The 17,185-nt window shown below is 48.0% G+C and overlaps 1 protein-coding gene across 12 annotated transcripts in view; it reads right to left on the bottom strand.

Moving 5' to 3' along the window:
- The window catches only part of Pc (pyruvate carboxylase), a 130,626-nt gene that overhangs the window by 22,373 nt on the left and 91,068 nt on the right, over positions 1 to 17,185 (bottom strand). For 8 of the 12 annotated variants that reach the window (XM_023710835.1, XM_023710833.1, XM_023710834.1 and 5 more), the window contains one exon: positions 87 to 222. In XM_023710835.1, the coding sequence (XP_023566603.1) occupies positions 87 to 222 (136 nt within the window). Of the gene's footprint in view, positions 1 to 86; positions 223 to 729; positions 753 to 3,256; positions 3,276 to 6,160; positions 6,180 to 6,267; positions 6,387 to 17,185 lie in introns of those variants that run through there. The other 4 variants (XM_004627170.3, XM_023710841.1, XM_023710842.1 and 1 more) reach the window with 4 other exon arrangements.

Below are 17,185 nucleotides of genomic sequence, written 5' to 3'. Positions count from 1 at the left end.
CAAAGCATAGGGGCTAGGAGCAGACAGGTGAGGAGGAAGCCAAGGCTGGGCTGGCCAGGCTCCATGTGCCAGCTTGGAAGGCTCACCTCGGTTAGCCACCATGACTTTCTTGATGGGCTTGTACTCTAGGCGCCGGACATTTGGGGAGGCAGCAGAGGCGGTGGAGGTTCGGCGGATCCCCAAGAGCCTCAGGCCCCCGTTAACTGTCCGGAACTTCAGCATCTGGGAGGGCAGGCAAGTTTAGATTAGAAGGGCCTGGGACACTGAAGCCCCTCAACAAGAGAGTCCCAAGCCCCACAAGGAGGTCAGAGCCCCCCCCCAAGCTGAGTTGTAAAGAGAGAGCAGACCCAAAGCCAGCAAGACCCCAGCTCATCATAAGGATCTAATGTACACTATGATGCTTGAAAGTTCTCCAATTTCAAGCTCAAAAGGCAACTTTAGGGACTGTGCAGAGGGCCAAGGTGGACACATGTGTGCAGGTGTGTGGCCAGGCGCAGCCCAGTGACAGAGCTTCCCCCACCAACATCAGGCTTGGTCCCTCTGCCAGGGTCCTGCTCATTGGCCAAAGATGGTAGTAATGGATTCAGCACAGTTAAAAGGCAGATTTCTACAAAAGCAGCAGGAACAGTCCTTTCTACGGAGGACAACTAATAAATTATCAATAACAATCACCGAGGGCAAATGAAATAGGCCAGTCACAAAAAGACAAGCGCCACGGATTCCACTCACAGAGACGGAAGTAGAATGCTGCTGCTGCTGGGAGGGGCCAGGAGTGCAGAGAGAGTGTTTAATGGGCAGAGAATTTCAGACCTGCAAGATGGTAAGAGTTCTGTGGGGACAGCAGGCACAGTCACAAACAGTGTACATATACTTAATGCCACTACACTGTGCATGTCAACATGGTTAAGATGGTACACTCTAGCTCATGTGTATTGTACCACAATAAAAAAGGGTGTTTTTTTTTTTTTATTTTTTAAATTAACTGAGGACAACCTTCAAGCCAAAATGTAAGAGGACTTGGAGGTTGATCTCTCTTTTTTGGTACTGGGAATTGAACTCTGGACTTTGGAGTCTGCCAGATAGGTGCTGCTCAACTGAGCTATAGCCCTCATCCTGACCTCTCATTTTATAAGTGAAGGACACCTAGATGCAGGCAAGTTGGAAGAGAGCTGCTCAAAGCAGGGTCCGAGCCAACATCCACTCCTGTGACAGGGCCTTTAGCCAGCCATGTGATTAATTTCTTACTAAAGGTTTAAAATGCTTGATTCAGCCATCTTGTTTTTAAGTATGGAACGTAAAGACGAGTCCAGTAAGTAAAACCAATATTGAAAAAAATCTGCATCACATGATAGCCAGCAATATGGAGAAGAAAGGGTAACAAAGATAGGACAGGAAAGAGAAAAGAAGATGCAAGGAAATAAATCCTGGGGGCGGGGGGAAGAGGTAGGTGGTCAGTCCAAAGTCCAACCCAGCCAGGTATGGGTTGAAATCTCAGGACAACAAAGGGTCTGCTTTCCTGAGATGCCGAGCCACCAAAAGAAGAAAGGAAAAGAAAAATGAGACACAAGTAGCATAACCTTTCAGATCATTTTGGATTATGCTGAGAGCCTGGAAGATAGGCAACTGACAATGTTTTGTGAATTTCAGGGGAGGAGTCACTGAGGCCAGTGCCTTAATAGGAGAGAAGTGGCCATGCACAGATGGGCAGGGACAGCAACTGCCAAGGCCACAAGGGATGAGCTCAGTGTATTCAAGAAGACTGGAGGATAGGGGGTCTGCGCCTTCTCTCAGGCCTCTCTTGGAAGGCCACGGACAGAAGTCAGGGGTGGGATTTGGTGCATGTTTGGAATCTCTCCCTGAGAGGGCCAGCAATGGGACTCACAGGTGTCTGTTTGGACTATGCAGAGGCTGAGGCAGGAGACGCAGAGCCTTTGACTAGGGTGGAAACTATGGGGCGGGGCTGGGCTCAGCGAGATGGCGGGAGATACAAGAGGCTACTGATGCTGAGAGGCAGAGTCCTGCAGGATGGGCCAAGATGATCGCCCCTTGAGGAAGACTAGAGAGAAACAAGTGGGCTTAGGGCAGGACCGAGCTCAGAAAATGAGGTCGAGGGAGCAGAGCCTGGCACCGCTAGCCATGTAACGGGTGCAGAGCCAGACAGAGGACATTCTAGAGAGAAGCAGGGCAGCCCTACACCCTGGGAGCTACCACCATTCAGGGGCAGCCAAGACTGAGGAGGAAATGGGGAGCATAGGGCTAGTCCTTGGGCAGGAACAGGAGAAGAGCTCTCAGCCATGAGCTCAGAAGCAGAGTAAGAGTGCACCAAGGGGGTCCTGGCAGCATGCCAGACTAGGAGGGCATCTCTGGCAAACCCAGCTATACAGACAGGGGTAGAGTTGCCTTGCTGGGCCCCTCTTTTTTCTAATATGGAGAGTGATATTAACACCCACAGCTTGTCCATACCATAGTCAATCCCCTTATGTGAGGAGCCTCATCCTAAGCTAAAACTGCAGACAAAGGGCCAGGGAGATAGCTCAGTAGAATAAGCACTTGACTGGCAAGCGCAAGGGCCTGAGTTCAATCCCTGGTCCTGCAAAAACAAAACAAAACAAAACAAAACCCAATAAAACTGTAGACAGTATGGAACTCCACATGTCCTATGCTTTTCTTATACGCACAAACCTATGGTAACGTTTAATTTATGCATTAGGCTCAGTAAGTGATTAATGGTGTTATAATAAAATAGAATAATTATAACAATATGTTGTAATAAAAGCTATATGAATATGGTCTCTCTCAAAAGTACCTAATTGTACTGTAGATATAAGCAACCTCACAAGATTTTTTTCTTTTCCTATTAAATGGAAAACCTGCAACTTTTTCACTTGAAGTACAGGATGGCTTCATTGTGGCATATTTGATTTGCTAGCATTACTTCCCTCATATTCTGGTGTCATTAAACTAGGGGTGACATGAATAGAAGCACTGTGATGCCACGCTGTCCATCTGAGAACTGAGATGGCTACTACCAGGCGGGTAGTGAATAGTGTGGAGGTGCAGGGATGACTCATGTCTGGTGGGAGGGAGGGCAGTGTAAGATTTCATTACATGACCCCGACAGTACATAATCTAAAACTTCTGAGTTGTTTGTTTCCAGAACTCTCCACATAAGATTTTTGGACCATGACAGACCACAGTGAAGGAAAGTAAAACCATGCATAAGGCAAGCACCCCTGTAGAGACAAGGTGAACAAACCAGGCAAACGCCATGCCGACCAAGCACCAAACCACTTCTGTACCTCCTGATGAGATTCACCAAGGACAAGTGCTCCCTCGGCTCCCGCTTTAAGTATCCAGTGTGGATCTAAGCAGAAGACAAGAGGCAAACCCGAATTGAGGAAAACCCCACTGGAGAGCTAGCTTGCACTCTTCAAATGCCTAAAAGCTCATGAATGACAAGAGACTACAGGATGGGTTCAGATGAAAGGGGGCAAAGACAGCAACTAAACAGGTGTGAGCTGGACTGGACCCTGGAATTCCTTTGCTATCAAGGCCACTGAAAGGCAAATGACAAAGTTTAAGATCCGCAGGTTAAACAGTACTGTGTTGGCATTCATCTTGCTCAGTGGACTGTAGTTACATGAGAGAAAAAAGTCATCCTTAGGAAAAAACACTGAAGTATTCAGGGGTTTAAGAGCATTATGCCTGTACTTTCTACTCCAATGGCTTAGGGGGAAATACAGGAGCAATGAAGCAAGTACTAGGATGTGGGGATTTTGGGAAAGGGACAGAACTCTTTCTACTACTTTTACAATTTTACATTATCTCAAATCACTTCAAAACAACGAGTGAAACCATACCTATTGCTAATCTGTCAGAGGCATGAACCTCAGGAAGTGCCCAGCACCGTGCAGCTAGGTGTGCAGGGTGGAGACAAGCAGCCCTCACACCCTGCGCAGCAGAGAGCATGGGGACGTCTGCACCCCTCCTCTCCTACTCGCAGATCTACCAGCAGCCTCCAATTCTCTGAGCTGTGCTCTGGGTGGGTGATCAGAAGCTGCTTGCCAGGAAGGAACTGCTTCCTCGCTGGGAGCAGGTGGTGCTGGCAGGCTAAGACACACATCGGAAAGTAAGTGCGGGGTGTAGATCGCACCCTCCCCTGGGCACCAAATGTCCATTCTGCTCAGGGCCAGGTTGAATGAGCCCAAACCATCCCGCAGGGTAAAGTCAAGAGGCGCCATAGGCTCCTCTAGGGCAAGCTCAGCAACAAAGCAGTAAATACATGAGGATTCCCCTCCCTCAACATCAAGCACTCAAAACATCAGGGCCTGCTCTTGTCCATGAAGTTAGCAAGTGTCCCAAACCATAATATGCAGGTTGGTAAGATCCACAGGAAACAGAGCCACAAGCCTGGCCTCATTCTCAGGGCAGCTTCACTGGGAACCAGTTACAAATCTATCAAGAATCTTTAAAATATTTATACCCCTTGGGTCAACTGTTACCATCGGAAGAACTCAAATATTCTAAAGTGAGAACCAAGACATGTGCAAAAAGATGTTCAGAACAGCATCATTTACAACAACAAATAATGAGAAGCATGAAGCTCAGCACTAGGGCACTACACGGACATTACAGCAGCAACAGTTATGCATCCGCATGGGCTTTGATGAGGCGGGCAATGCTTATGATAGTGTGTGAAAGACAAAAAATGAAAAGGTAAATGGCAGGATCTCGTGAAGCTTTCTTTAAAGCTAGGGGACAACAGGCAGGATCGTGGTGTCATGCCCCTCACTCCCACAGGCTGGGACGGAAGTGGAGCCGTCTTCCCCTCCTCCTTTATCAATCTGTATTTCCATTCGGAAAAATTCCCACATTTGCGCCACTAGGGATGCATTAAATATAGTTAGAAAATGAAATGAAATACAGAGGGAGGGGAATACCTTTGCAGAAAAGGTAGGGGGGATTCCTTGGCAAGAAGTCAGGGCAGGGAACCCCTCCCACCTTGTCAGCCCCACCTGAGCCTGTCCTGACTGCAGGTGAGCAGCCTCTCAGCTGGGAAAGACACCCCCCCCCCCATGGGCCTCAAACCTCCAGAAAGGCTCAAGCTACTTCCAGGGAGCCCTGTCTCTCGCTCCCAGGGGGGTGGCTTTGCTACTATGATCACGTGAGCACTTGCTTACCCGCTGTGTTTGAGTAAATAGGTCCTTTTTGCAATCTGCTCTGCCCCCCTGTCATATATACTCCCCACTTGCTTTTCCAGATAAAGAGATTCCCTTGGATGTTATGCCAAAGGCTAGTCATGCTCAGAGCCCCTGGAGGGCTGACCTCTGCCCCACAGCATGGCCTCCTAGTGTCCCCTGAGCTGACAGTCAAGAAAATGACAGAGTGCTGAACTATCTGTGTCCGCCTCAACAAGCTGCTTCACACACATTCTCACCTGTGATCCTTACAAATACAGTTGGAGGACCAGGGATTCCCTTACGGTCCCCCTTCATGGGAACACAGGGCTCGGACCAGTAGGGGAGCACAAATGCTCCTCTGAACATTCCTGTCCTGGCAGACAGCAGAAATAAAACAGGGCTGAACTTAAGGCCTGAGGGACCAGCCCCAGGTGCAAGAATTCCGAGTGGGGCAGACACAGACACAAAATTGTCAAGGCCCTTTGGCTGAAGTCTAGAGCAGGGGACAGTGGAGCAGAGAGCAGCCCCTACCTCCCAGGCAGGTGGGGTCCCAGCATGAGCCTGCTGCTGCTGGCCTGGGCCCAGCTCTTCCTTCCTCAGTTCTTTGGTTTTCCCAGCCCTGTTTTCTCATGGGTAACCTCAGGCATTACCACTAACCTACGGAGGTTATCCCAGCAATCAAGTAAAACAGTGGACCTGAAACACTAGGCTCCAGGTGACAAATGCCAGCCACCATCACTCTTTGCCTCCCCGTCCCATCCTTTTCCTGGATGAACACAGGGATGAAGAACCCCCCAACTTCCTCCCAGCCCAAACCAGCACCCTCGGCATCTGCACGCACACGCACACACATGCATGTGTGCTGCCCACCGCCTCCCCACTCCCACTCTCCATCAGACTTTCTTCCTTGTGTTGGCAGCACAGCACCAAACTCTGCAGTCTGTTGAGCAGGTCCCTGCATGCGCCACACCTGCACATACCGGAGTCAACCCACAGCCCTGCCCAGGAAGCACTTCTGCTATAGCCAGAAAATGTCACTGCTGCTCAAGTTAGGTGTGTGTGGCTGCTCCCATCCCACAGCACTCACCCTGTACCTGCCAAGCACCCTGGCCTTCAGCTCACAGAGGACGCTGTGGAGAAGCTATGGCCAGCTGCTGCTCTGCCCAAGGTCACTGGCCCCAGGATACAAAGTTCTTCAGCACCAGACTGCTGGAGGCCTGGGCTGCAGCCAACAGCCAACGCTGAAATCGGGGGAAGGGGAACAGCCTCCTGAGTCCTGGAGGCCAGCTGGGCCTGGGCTTCTGGCTGTAGGAGGAAAGAGGAGGCAGGGAGGTAGTCTTGCAGGGTGAGTGAGCCCTGGTCACAAGCTGCTGTTCCCTCGGCCCCTCAGGAATGAGCAAGACTATGAGAGAACTGGCCTGAGGCTGCAAACTTGTGTGATGGATTTAGGACAGGCTGCCATTTGAGGTTAAAGGCATGGGTATGCCCACCAGCAGGCAGTGTGGGGCCTGGGAAGGTTTCTCAGGAGGACTGTCCTATAAATGGAGGACAAGGATCACACCACCGGAAGCTCAGCTCACTGCCATAGTCAGGCGACCCTTGCCATCCCCTCTCCCCCAACAAGTGCAGTGTCTTCTTCCCAGAACACCTCCACCCTTTTTAGAAAATGGTTAACTCGTTTTTCCCCTTGTTGAATCCCACTGCCCTCCCAGGCCTACAATCCAGGCCTTCCCAGACTCATTGTCCATGAGGGAAACCCTGCTGTGCCTGTGCTCCCTTCATGTAGTGCCAGCAACTCTGCAAGGAGGACCCTCACAAGCTGGTGCCACAAGCTGGCCTGGGGTTCAGATTTGAGGAGAGGTCTGGCATGACTCCTAAACCCCACCTCTTCCCCTGTGGCTGAACCCAGAGGAGACCTCAGCATGGCACTGGGGCAATGGAGGCGGGACACCACGGGGCGGAGGCAGGGAGAAGCAGGGTGCCTGAGGTACAGCACAGAAGACCTCAGGAACCTATAAACCCTGGGAAGCCCTAAGGCTCTCCCCCTGCTCTGGCCTGTCTTGGCATCCTGGCATGACAGCCCTCTTCTGGATCATGGAGCTTTCCCAGATGGCCCTCAGGCCAGCAACAGGGCAGGTACACCCTGTTTCCTCCACCCCAGGACACACAATAGGGATGGGAGGGCCCAGGAGCCAGACTCCCACTTGGCTCATGGTGTACTCTGCTTTAGGGTGTTAACTTGGTAGATGTTTATCAAGAAGTCTTTGAAGTTGACAAGTGTAGCTAAGAATCTGCCTTAAAAACTCTGAGGGAATTTTTTGCCAGTTAATCTTTAGGCAGAGAACTAATACCTAAAATATATTTTAAAATTTCAAAAAATTTAGGTCCCCAACTTTAAAGATTCAGTTGAAAAGTGGGCATCTGAAATGAAAAAATCCTTCTCAGATAAAGAAGTACAAGTGGCTGATAACTATGTGAGAAAATGTTCAGCATCACTGAAATCCATGTGAGAAATGCAAATTAAAACAACACTGAGGTTCCATTTTCATCCAGAAAGAAAGGTGATCTTCAAGAAGGCAAATCACAAGTGATAGAGAGACTGCAGGAAAAGAAGAGGCCTTTTTTTTTTTTCCCAAAGGGACTTTTTTTGGTCTTATTTTTACTATTTTCTTTTTTGGTACCGGGAATTGAACTCTGGGCCTTATGTTTGCTAGGCAGACGCTGCACCACTGAGCTACATCCCCGGCCTTTTTTTTTTTTTTTTTTATTCAGTACTTGGGATTGAATTCAGGACCTTGCGCTTGCCAGGCAAGCGCTTATTCTACTGAGCTATCTCCCCAGACCAAGGCCTTCTCTTCATTGTAGGTGGCAACATAAACTAGTACAACCACTTTGCAAATCACTACAGAGGTTCCTCAAAAAATAAACTAAAAATCCCATTTGACGAGTTATTCTACTCCTAGGTGTCTTCCCAAAAGAGTTAGAGACATCACATTACAGTGGTTCATGCATGCCCATGTTTATAGCAGCATAATTCGCAATAGCTAAATCCTGGAAGCTGCCTATGTGTCCACTAACAGAGAAGGGTAAAGAAACGCAGCATTTACAGGGGCGTGCTGCTCTTCACAGAGGATAAACTCCAGTCATTAGTAGGAAACTGAGTGCACTGGATGCTAATAGGACACATAAGCTTAAGTATTGTTTCTCTTATGTAAAAAAATTCAATATATTAAAAAAGTACAAAATAAAAAAACAGGCATTAAGAAAAAAAAGAAAAGTTAGTATAATCTAGCATGACCGATGTATCTAAAAGTGTACTTTGGGCTGGCCAAATAGCTCAGCGGACTAAAGCACCTGCTTAAGCAGAGTGCAGCAGCCAGGGTTCGATCCCTGTGCAAGCCCTGCCCCTGGGGCGCACTGAGATGGACTGAAACTGGGTGTGGGCGTGCGCCTGTAACCCCAGCACTTGGAAAGATGAAAACAGGAGAATCACTACGAGTCTGATCTATGTAGTGAGGCCCGGTAGACCTCATAGACCCTGTTCTAAATACATAAAATAAATAAAAGTATACTTTGATTTCGTATAATCATTTTATTTTTGTCTGTTAATCTGGCTATAAATCTGTGTTTATGTTAATTAACTTGATAAAGACTTAAAAATAAATAAATTTGATGTTAGCAACAACAAAAAAAAGGATGTGTTACTTATGTGTCATGTATTAACTTCCCAAGACGAATGGAATCATTATCACAGACAAGTGCTAACAAAAACAAAAATTTTAAAAATCAGGGGGTCTGGCTGATCAAATGTGACCCTCATACTCCGCTGAGCCACACCCCCTGGATGGGGGTGCTGCTGCCAGGGGTAAGGGGCCTTCGCTCCAGTGGGAGAGGCACTTCTGGGTCCTGCCAGCATAGCTGGCACACACCTCTGGGGACACCACACTGTCTTGCCAGCTGCTGCTGACACCCACAGTAACATGCTCTGTTCTCACTGCAGAGATAGGGAATAAGAAAAGCAAGCACCATCTCCCAAAGACCCCTCACCCCGCTTTTCTCTCCAGAGAGCTGCCAGCCCAGAGGCCCTTCACTATTTTCTGCAACTTCTGGCTGACAGATCCCTCTCTTGGCCTCAGGTTGTGGGCTGTGCGCTAGAGATGGAAATCAGACATGACTGTCACTGAGGAAGTATAAACAACTACTTGCAAGCAAGGAGGAACCACTGCGATTTCAGGGGTGTCTGGCACACCTGCTTCCCCTCTGCTGCCTCTAAGGATGACTCACAGAGTTTTCTGTTTCTGTGGTTTTGGTTTTCTCCCCAGCATTGGGTCTATGAGCTCAGCCTTCCCCCATCCAAAGGGTATGAACGTCACGTAACTGGGAAGGTGCCTATGAATGTGGCCAGATGAAACAGGGCAAGGCCTTGACATCACCTGCCCCGCTCCCAGCGAGCTGCCTACGTGGCTTCCACAGGACACAGTCATGGCACTCTGCCCACATCCTGTGACCAGCAAGTGTGAACACAGTGGTGAACGAGGAACCTACAGGAATCGCCACTCCTTCCTGGGCCCGAGGCCTACGTGGGGGCTGCTTCGTATGTCCAGATTCCCAGAGCCTTCAGGACCCCACCAGCCACTCTTACAGAAAGAGAGCTACACGTGGTTGGATAAAGTAACACACAGAACCAGCTTTGAGTCCCACTCCTATCCTCCCTCTGGAGTGGAAGCTCAGACCTGTTAGGGATTAAGGTTGTCACCCAAATGCAGGACTAAATTGTGACTTTCTTCAGAAGCACAGTAGACACCAAAAAATTCAAACCAAAACACTGAGTCCTGAAAAAATAAATCTGAACCCCAGCAGGCCATCAACAGCATTCTCTGCTGCCCACCAGAGTGCTAGCTGGTCAGTGGTGGGAGAGTTGAGTGTCCCAGGTAAGTCAGAGCAGTTTAATTTGCCCAACATCTCATCATATGTCCCCTGAAACTCTGCAACTTCACATCTAAACTACATCTCTCAGGCTGCCTCTTGTAGCCCAGAATTCCATGTCTGGTCATTTTGGGCCGAGACAATACAGCCAGTGTGGTGTGCTCTTGGTCAGAACACCCTGGGGGCCACAGCAGCTGGGGATCAGGGCAGGGCAGCCCCCAATAGCTCTTGCAGCTAAGAAGCAGGCTTGGAACCTTCCTCCTAAGGAAACTTCCTCCCAGGAGCCACATCAATTCAGTCCTAACTATTTCTGTTCTCCCCTTAGAGGGTAACTGGACAGAAGACCACAGGGAAGGGACAGGCAATGCCCTGCTTAGGGTGATGGTGCTATGCGGGCGCTGAGAAGTCAGCAGCCCCAAGAGCTCAGCAAACTGTCTCAAAGACTTTCTGGAGAGCAGTGGCAGGGTGACCAGAAGGCAGTGCAGCTCAGTATCAGGTCCCAGGAATATCCACTAACCACCAAGGCTCTATCTACCTCCTGCCTCTTGGCCCAACACCTATACTGCAGCCTTCCCAGCCAGCCAGCTGGGCTACTGCCAGCTAACGTGGGTGAACCAGGAAGAGTCTTGGCAAAGGACTGTGGCTGTGGTGGCAGTGGCTTCTGATAGATGGGCCGCTCATTCCAGGCTGTTCCTTGCTGTCCTAACCATGTCCGCTGGGGCCCTGGGGCTGGCAGCCAGCAGGGACAGATGAAAGGAGGACACGCCTGGCTTTCAGGCTGCAGCAGCTGATATCAAAGCCTCTGAGAGAGGACAGACTGAGGCAGAGGTTTCTGGGTAGTGAGAAAGGATGGGAGGACATGAGGAACAATGCAGGTGACAGATGCAGAAGTCAGAGAGAATACCAAAGGCAGAAAGGGACACAGCATGGGGCGCCGGACTCCAGTCACAGGGTCTCTGGGTCTCAAAAGCATGGTAGCAGCCTATGCTCTGAGGTGGCCTGGAGCTACCCTGGCCTGAGCTGAGCCTCCAGATCACTGGCCACTGTGTAGTCCCACAGTACCCAGGGACACTCCATTAAAAGGTTGCAGCTAAGGCGAAGGGACCCTTGGGCAGCTGAGAGACAAAGAGGGTCTTAGAAAAAAGGAGGTGAGTGAGGGATTCTGAGGGCACGGAAGGAAGAAGACAGGGTCCTCAGAATATCTGAGAAGGGAGATAGGTGGGTCAGCAAGTGGTTGTGACATGAAGTGCTCCTTGCTGGGGTCACAGAAGTGACCTCAGGGAGAACCCCCTCAGCATAAGGAGAATGAGTGTAGCAAGGCCCATGACAGAGGGACATGGCTGCCTCATGGGAGGCACTGGAACCAGCTGGGGAGATAGTGTCCAGGAAGGCAATCCTGGGCTGAGGGAACTGTTTGCTCCAGATCAGCCCCAGGGGAGGCAGTGAGAATCTCAGGACAAACACTGCCCCCTGGTGCAAGGAGCCACACTGTGGACTCACAGCTCTCTCCCACACAGCCAGGTGAGCAAGGAGGGACAGAATTTCTCTTAGCACATGCACTTGACACAGGGAAGGCTCATGGGAAGGTTACTTGCCCTGATTTCTCCATATCCTTTAGGACTCTGCCCAGGATTGCCTTCCTGGACACTCTATCTCCCCAGCTGGTTCTAGTACCTCCCCTGAGGCAGCCATGTCCCTCTGTCATGGGCCTTGCTACACTCATTCTCCTTATGCTGAAGGAGCTCTCCCTGAGGTCACCTCTGTGTCCTCAGCAAGGAGGACTTCATGTCACAACCACTTGCTGACCCACCTGTCTCCCTTTTCAGGTACTCTGAGGACCTAGGCACAGGGTCTGTGGTTTTTTTGTACCCTTCTCCCCAGTACTCTGCATAGCACCCAAAACCAAAGTTAGTGTCTGGTGACTGAACACTCTATACCATACAAGGAGTCTGTATACCGGTGTGAAGCTACGAAGAATCACACACAGATACTGTAGAGCACTTAGACAAAGATTTCAAAGGCATGGCCCTATTGGGCTGGCCAGATAGCTCAGTGAACTAAAGTGCCTGCTTAGGCAGAGCACAGGAACCAGGGTTCGATCCCCAGCACCACAAGCTGTGCCAGCCCCACTCCCGGGGCTCACTGAGACAACAATTGAGACTGGGCGTGGTGGCATGCGCCTGTAATCCCAGTGCTTGAGGGGCTGAAAATAGGTGGATCACTGCAAGTCCAATCTATGTAGTGAGGCCCTGTAGACCCTGTACTAAAAACATGTTTGTTTGTTTGTTTGTTTGTTTTTAAAAAGCATGGCCCTTCCTAGGAGCAGCACACAGAAGCCAATGGGACAGAACAGCATCCCCCATGCACAGATTAGAGCCCAACCTGCTGCTGATGGGACACAAGGTCAAAAGGACAAGGTTCATAAAGTGCACTTGGCAGACTGACTGTTTGTCTCTCCCCCAAATCCACATGTTGAAACCTTGACCTTGGACTTCCTAGTCTCCAGAACTGTTACAAGTCAACTTCTGATGTTTATAAGCTGCTCAGTCTATGGTACTTTCTCAAAGCAGCCAGCGTGGACCCAGACACAGCCTACAGGTGGGACCCAAGAGACCAAGTCTCAGGACTGAGTGACATGATGAGATTGGAGACACCGAAATCTCAATGCTAAACATATCTGCACCGTGCTTTGCAATGAAACAGCCACCAGACACAACAGACATCTGCCCATGTTCCAGGAGCTTCCTGACCCTCGTCCCCCCTGCCGCACTGCAGTTGCGTAGGGCTTGTCCCTCCCTCCCTCGCTCTTCTCCCTTCATTCCAAGGTGGCAGGCAGTGGGTGCTGGTTGGAGAAGAGGGACTCAGAAAGCTGAGGGACTTCAGGACAAGCAGATTCCATCCTGTGCTGTGGATTGAATTGTATCCACTCAAAAAGATATGTTGAAGTCCTGGCCCCAGTACCCCACGTGTGACTTTATTTAGAAATGGGCTCTTTACCAAGATACTCAAGTGATGTGTGTGTGTGTGTGTGTGTGTGTGTGTGTGTGTGATTAAGGTGAGCCCTAATCCCATGTGCTCCATGTCCTTATAAAAGGGGGAAATGTGGACATTGTGACAGACACACACAAAGGAAGATGTCAAGACATGGGGAGAAAATGACCATGTGCCTGGAATAATACATCATTAAGCCCAGGAAGACACAGTTGCTAGCAATGCCAGCCATTACAAGAGCTAAGACTCAGACAAAGGTCTGCTCTCTAGAATTTATAAAGAACTAAAATACATTAGGAACCCTAAATTTAAAGACCCAATCCAGAAATGAGCATCCGAGATGAACACATACTTCTCAGAGGACGAAATTAAAGAAGCGAATAAATATATGAAAAATGCTCCACATCACTAGCCATTTGTGAAATGCAAATTAAAACAACACTGAGATATCATCTCACCCCAGAAAGAATGACTATCATAAAGAAATCAACCAACAACAAATGTTGGAGAGGCTGTGGGGAAAAGGGAAACCTTCTCCACTGCTGATGGGAATGTAGACTGGTGCAACCATTATAGAAATCAGTGTGGAGACTCCTTAAGAAACTAGGACTGGAAATCCCATTCAAGCCAGCTATCCTCCTACTGGGAATTTCCCCGGAGGACCTGAAAATGTCATATCATAGTGATATATGTGTACCTATGTTTATAGCAGTACAATTTGTGATAGCCGAATCTTGGAAACAACCAAGATGCCTGTCACATGAGGAATGGTTGAAAAAGATGTGGTATTTTTATACAATGGAGTATTACTCAGCTATAAAGAATGATAAACTCGAAGCCTTCATATCTAAGTGGATGCCACTTGAAGATACACTCATAAGTGAAATAAACCAGACCCACATGTGTAAATATTGTATAGTCTCCCTAGTATAAGAACTCAAATGCAGACATACAAATAGAAAGGTATAACACAATTAAAAGGAAAGCGAGAACTTGAGGATTGGACAACGAGGAGAGGGCAAGAAGAAAAGCTGAGAAACAGGACAGGGACAAAGCCATACATTTATACACACAAGATGGACAAGGCAATGATCCTGAGAAACATCAGCAGGTTTTTGAAGTTAGCAGTTAATTGGTAGGATTCTCACCCTGACTAACTATACATGCTGATACCTGTAAACTAAGCAACTGCACTGAAGATAGCAATGTGTAATAGAAGGGTCACACTTGGAATACCTATCATTCTGGTCTTCTAAATACGTACTTCTTGTCATGACATACCAATTATTACCATACTGTCTCACTAGTAAAAGTTTGTTTTTTTTAAAATGGGTAACAAATGAAAAAAGACAAGAAAAAAAATGTCACAGGACTGTCCTGCTACAAAGCTGTATATGGTTAATTTCTAAATTTCTGTGTAAAAATATGTAATTGTTTATTCACAGTCTTTAAATATTTTTCATTTTTTAAATTTTTATCTCCATATTCTATAGGGACTTAATGTTTAACATATCAATGTTATGTCTAAGATGTTTGATATTCAGACAGATAGTGAAGTTAAACCCAACTGCATAAGATGTAAGGTAATAATAAGCTTCTCTTCTGGAGGGTTAACAAGCTAAGTTTGCAGACCAAAAATTAGAGAAATAGAAGGGCTGCAAGGTCAGCCAATAATTTGACTATAGCCTTTCAAGGTCAGTGAAGGCTCAGGACATAGGAGAACCTGTACTGTAACATCATGTAACTCAGTTGTGTCCCAAATTTTCTGATCAAGGAGATTATGGGGCCACAGAGCAATGTGATCGATGACGTAGAGTGTGCCTAAGGAGAGTCACATGGAGAGAAAACATTCTCTCAGGCTTTCACAGAGAACAAATTGGTCAAGAAATGGCCATGACTCATCCACATGGCTGACACTGACAAAGGATCTGCAATCTACGGTATAGGGTTACAGGATAAATCCTGAGGGGACTTGACTGCCCTTATCAGATACAAAAGTTACATTTCTTGTTATACAGGTCTTGCTTTATCTTGGTCTTAACCATCCAGCAGAAAAGTATAAAAACGAGGTATATAAAATAAAGCCATATTAATATGCTGAGCTGTGAAAGGCTCAAGTCAACAACTTCTGGGGATAACAAACTACTATTGTGGACTGCTGGACTGTGTTGGATTGTTTTGCTGAATTCACACATGTATAGTATTTAGATGCCAATGGAATACCCATTTCTGACAGGACTAAACAAAAAAAAGGCGATACAAAGGAAGGACCATTTTGTATATGTAAATGGAGAATAGTTAGGATAGAGATACAGCTACTTTCGCTTAATTCAATGAGAAGGAAGATTTGTACTAATAGTGTTTGGACAGGATATTCTGTCTGCATCTTGTACTATGGATAACCACTAAGAAGAAAACAATGTACAATGTATTAATTATTGAAACTGTCCTATTAAGCAGTTTTGAAACTATCTCATTGATATTTGTTTCTCAATAAAATAAAATAAAAAATAAATAAAATAAAAAAAAAAACAAGAGCTCAGGAAGAATGCTTCCCTATAGTTCTCAGAGGGAGCATGGCCCTGACAACATCTCGATTTTCAATGTCTAACTTCCAGATCTGTATGTCAAGAGTCGCTATTGTTCTAAGCCACCCCATGTTGGTGCTTTGTTCCTGTAGACACTGGGAAGCAGAACCCCTGCGCTTCCCAAATCAGTCAAGACCCATGCAGAGTCTGAAATTGGGGCGGCAGAAGCATCGTGAGGGTGCGAGTGTCGCCTTCTCTCATCAGCTGACCCTGCTGCAGCCACAGTAGTTGTTCCAGAGCACTTGTTCCAGAGCATGTAGCTATTTAGGACTTTGATCAGCCAGTGCAGGCTGAGTGGGTGGCAGCAGAAAGAAGTGAACAGTGACGAGCTAGCACTTGTAACTGCTCCGAGAGCAGGGCTGAGCCAGCAAGGAAGTCCTCCAGAGGGAAAGACACTAGGGACAGATCTTAAAGAGGAGGAGGAAGAGGAGGACAAGGAGTTGGTAGAGAGGAGGAAGGGATGACTGAGGAAGGGACAGGCAGAGGAGAGGAGATGTGGGATAGTGGGAGCAATGGCGGCATGGTGAGGAGAGGCAGGAAGCCCTACAGGCAGACAGCTGGGCTCTAGGTCAAGAGCTCACACTCCTAGCAAGGAGCACAGCTGCTTTTTCAATGTCAGAGGATGCTATGGAAAAACCAGGCAGGGGAAGGAGGACACAAAGGAATGGGGTTAACAGCACCTGGCCAGAGCGTGGCCGTGAGAGCAGTGGGCTCCAAGGAAGACACAGGCAGCACAGGCTGCTAAGAAAAAGACTAACAGAGAGCTCCCTGTGGCCCGAGGCAGGGAAGAGGGAGACAGGAAGACAGGAGTGAGCTCAAAGATGAGGAAGTCTGTCTCGAATTGCCCAAAGTTTGGATAAGAACTTTTAGAAAGTTCCTGGCAAAAGAGAAAGGCAGGGTGAACTAGAGGGCTCAATGAGTTTTCTTTTTTTTAATGAAACACTACATACATCTAGTGAAATGTAGTGGATCAAACACAAGGATTTGTTTCCATTCCCCTGTGACATCCCACTAAAACATCAGTGAGGGAATTTCCTTTTTAAACAGCAGAAACTACAAAGACAAAAGAGTTGGAAAGCCAACTGCAGCAGACAGAGGTTAAGAAAAATGTACCTGATGGGGCTGGTAGTTGACCAGCAATGAGAAGGGTGGAGGTGGAAAAATGAAATGGGAGGCTGTGCCCAACAGGGAATCCCAGCTACAACCACCAGGGGAAAGGGGGCGTTGTTCAAAGGGTGGAAGTGAGGGGTGGGCTGCAAACCTGAGGCAGGTTAAAGTCTGAGGAAGTCAGATCCCCATTCCCTTCTCCATCACATATCTGGGGACCCCACTACAGTCCCCATTGCAATGACAGCAACAGCAAACACTCTTGGCTCCTGGATATAGCCATGTGGATCTGAGCTAAATTTCTCAATCACCCCTGTGACAATGTTGTCATTGTCGTCGTCGTTGTCGAAAAATGTACCTGATGGGGCTGGTAGTTGACCAGCAATGAGAAGG

The sequence above is a fragment of the Octodon degus genome, unplaced genomic scaffold (assembly GCF_000260255.1).
Source record: "Octodon degus isolate 3935 unplaced genomic scaffold, OctDeg1.0 scaffold00018, whole genome shotgun sequence".
Lineage (NCBI taxonomy): Eukaryota > Metazoa > Chordata > Mammalia > Rodentia > Octodontidae > Octodon > Octodon degus.
Note: the sequence above shows the minus strand (reverse complement) of the source record. Positions and strands in the feature narration are given on the sequence as shown.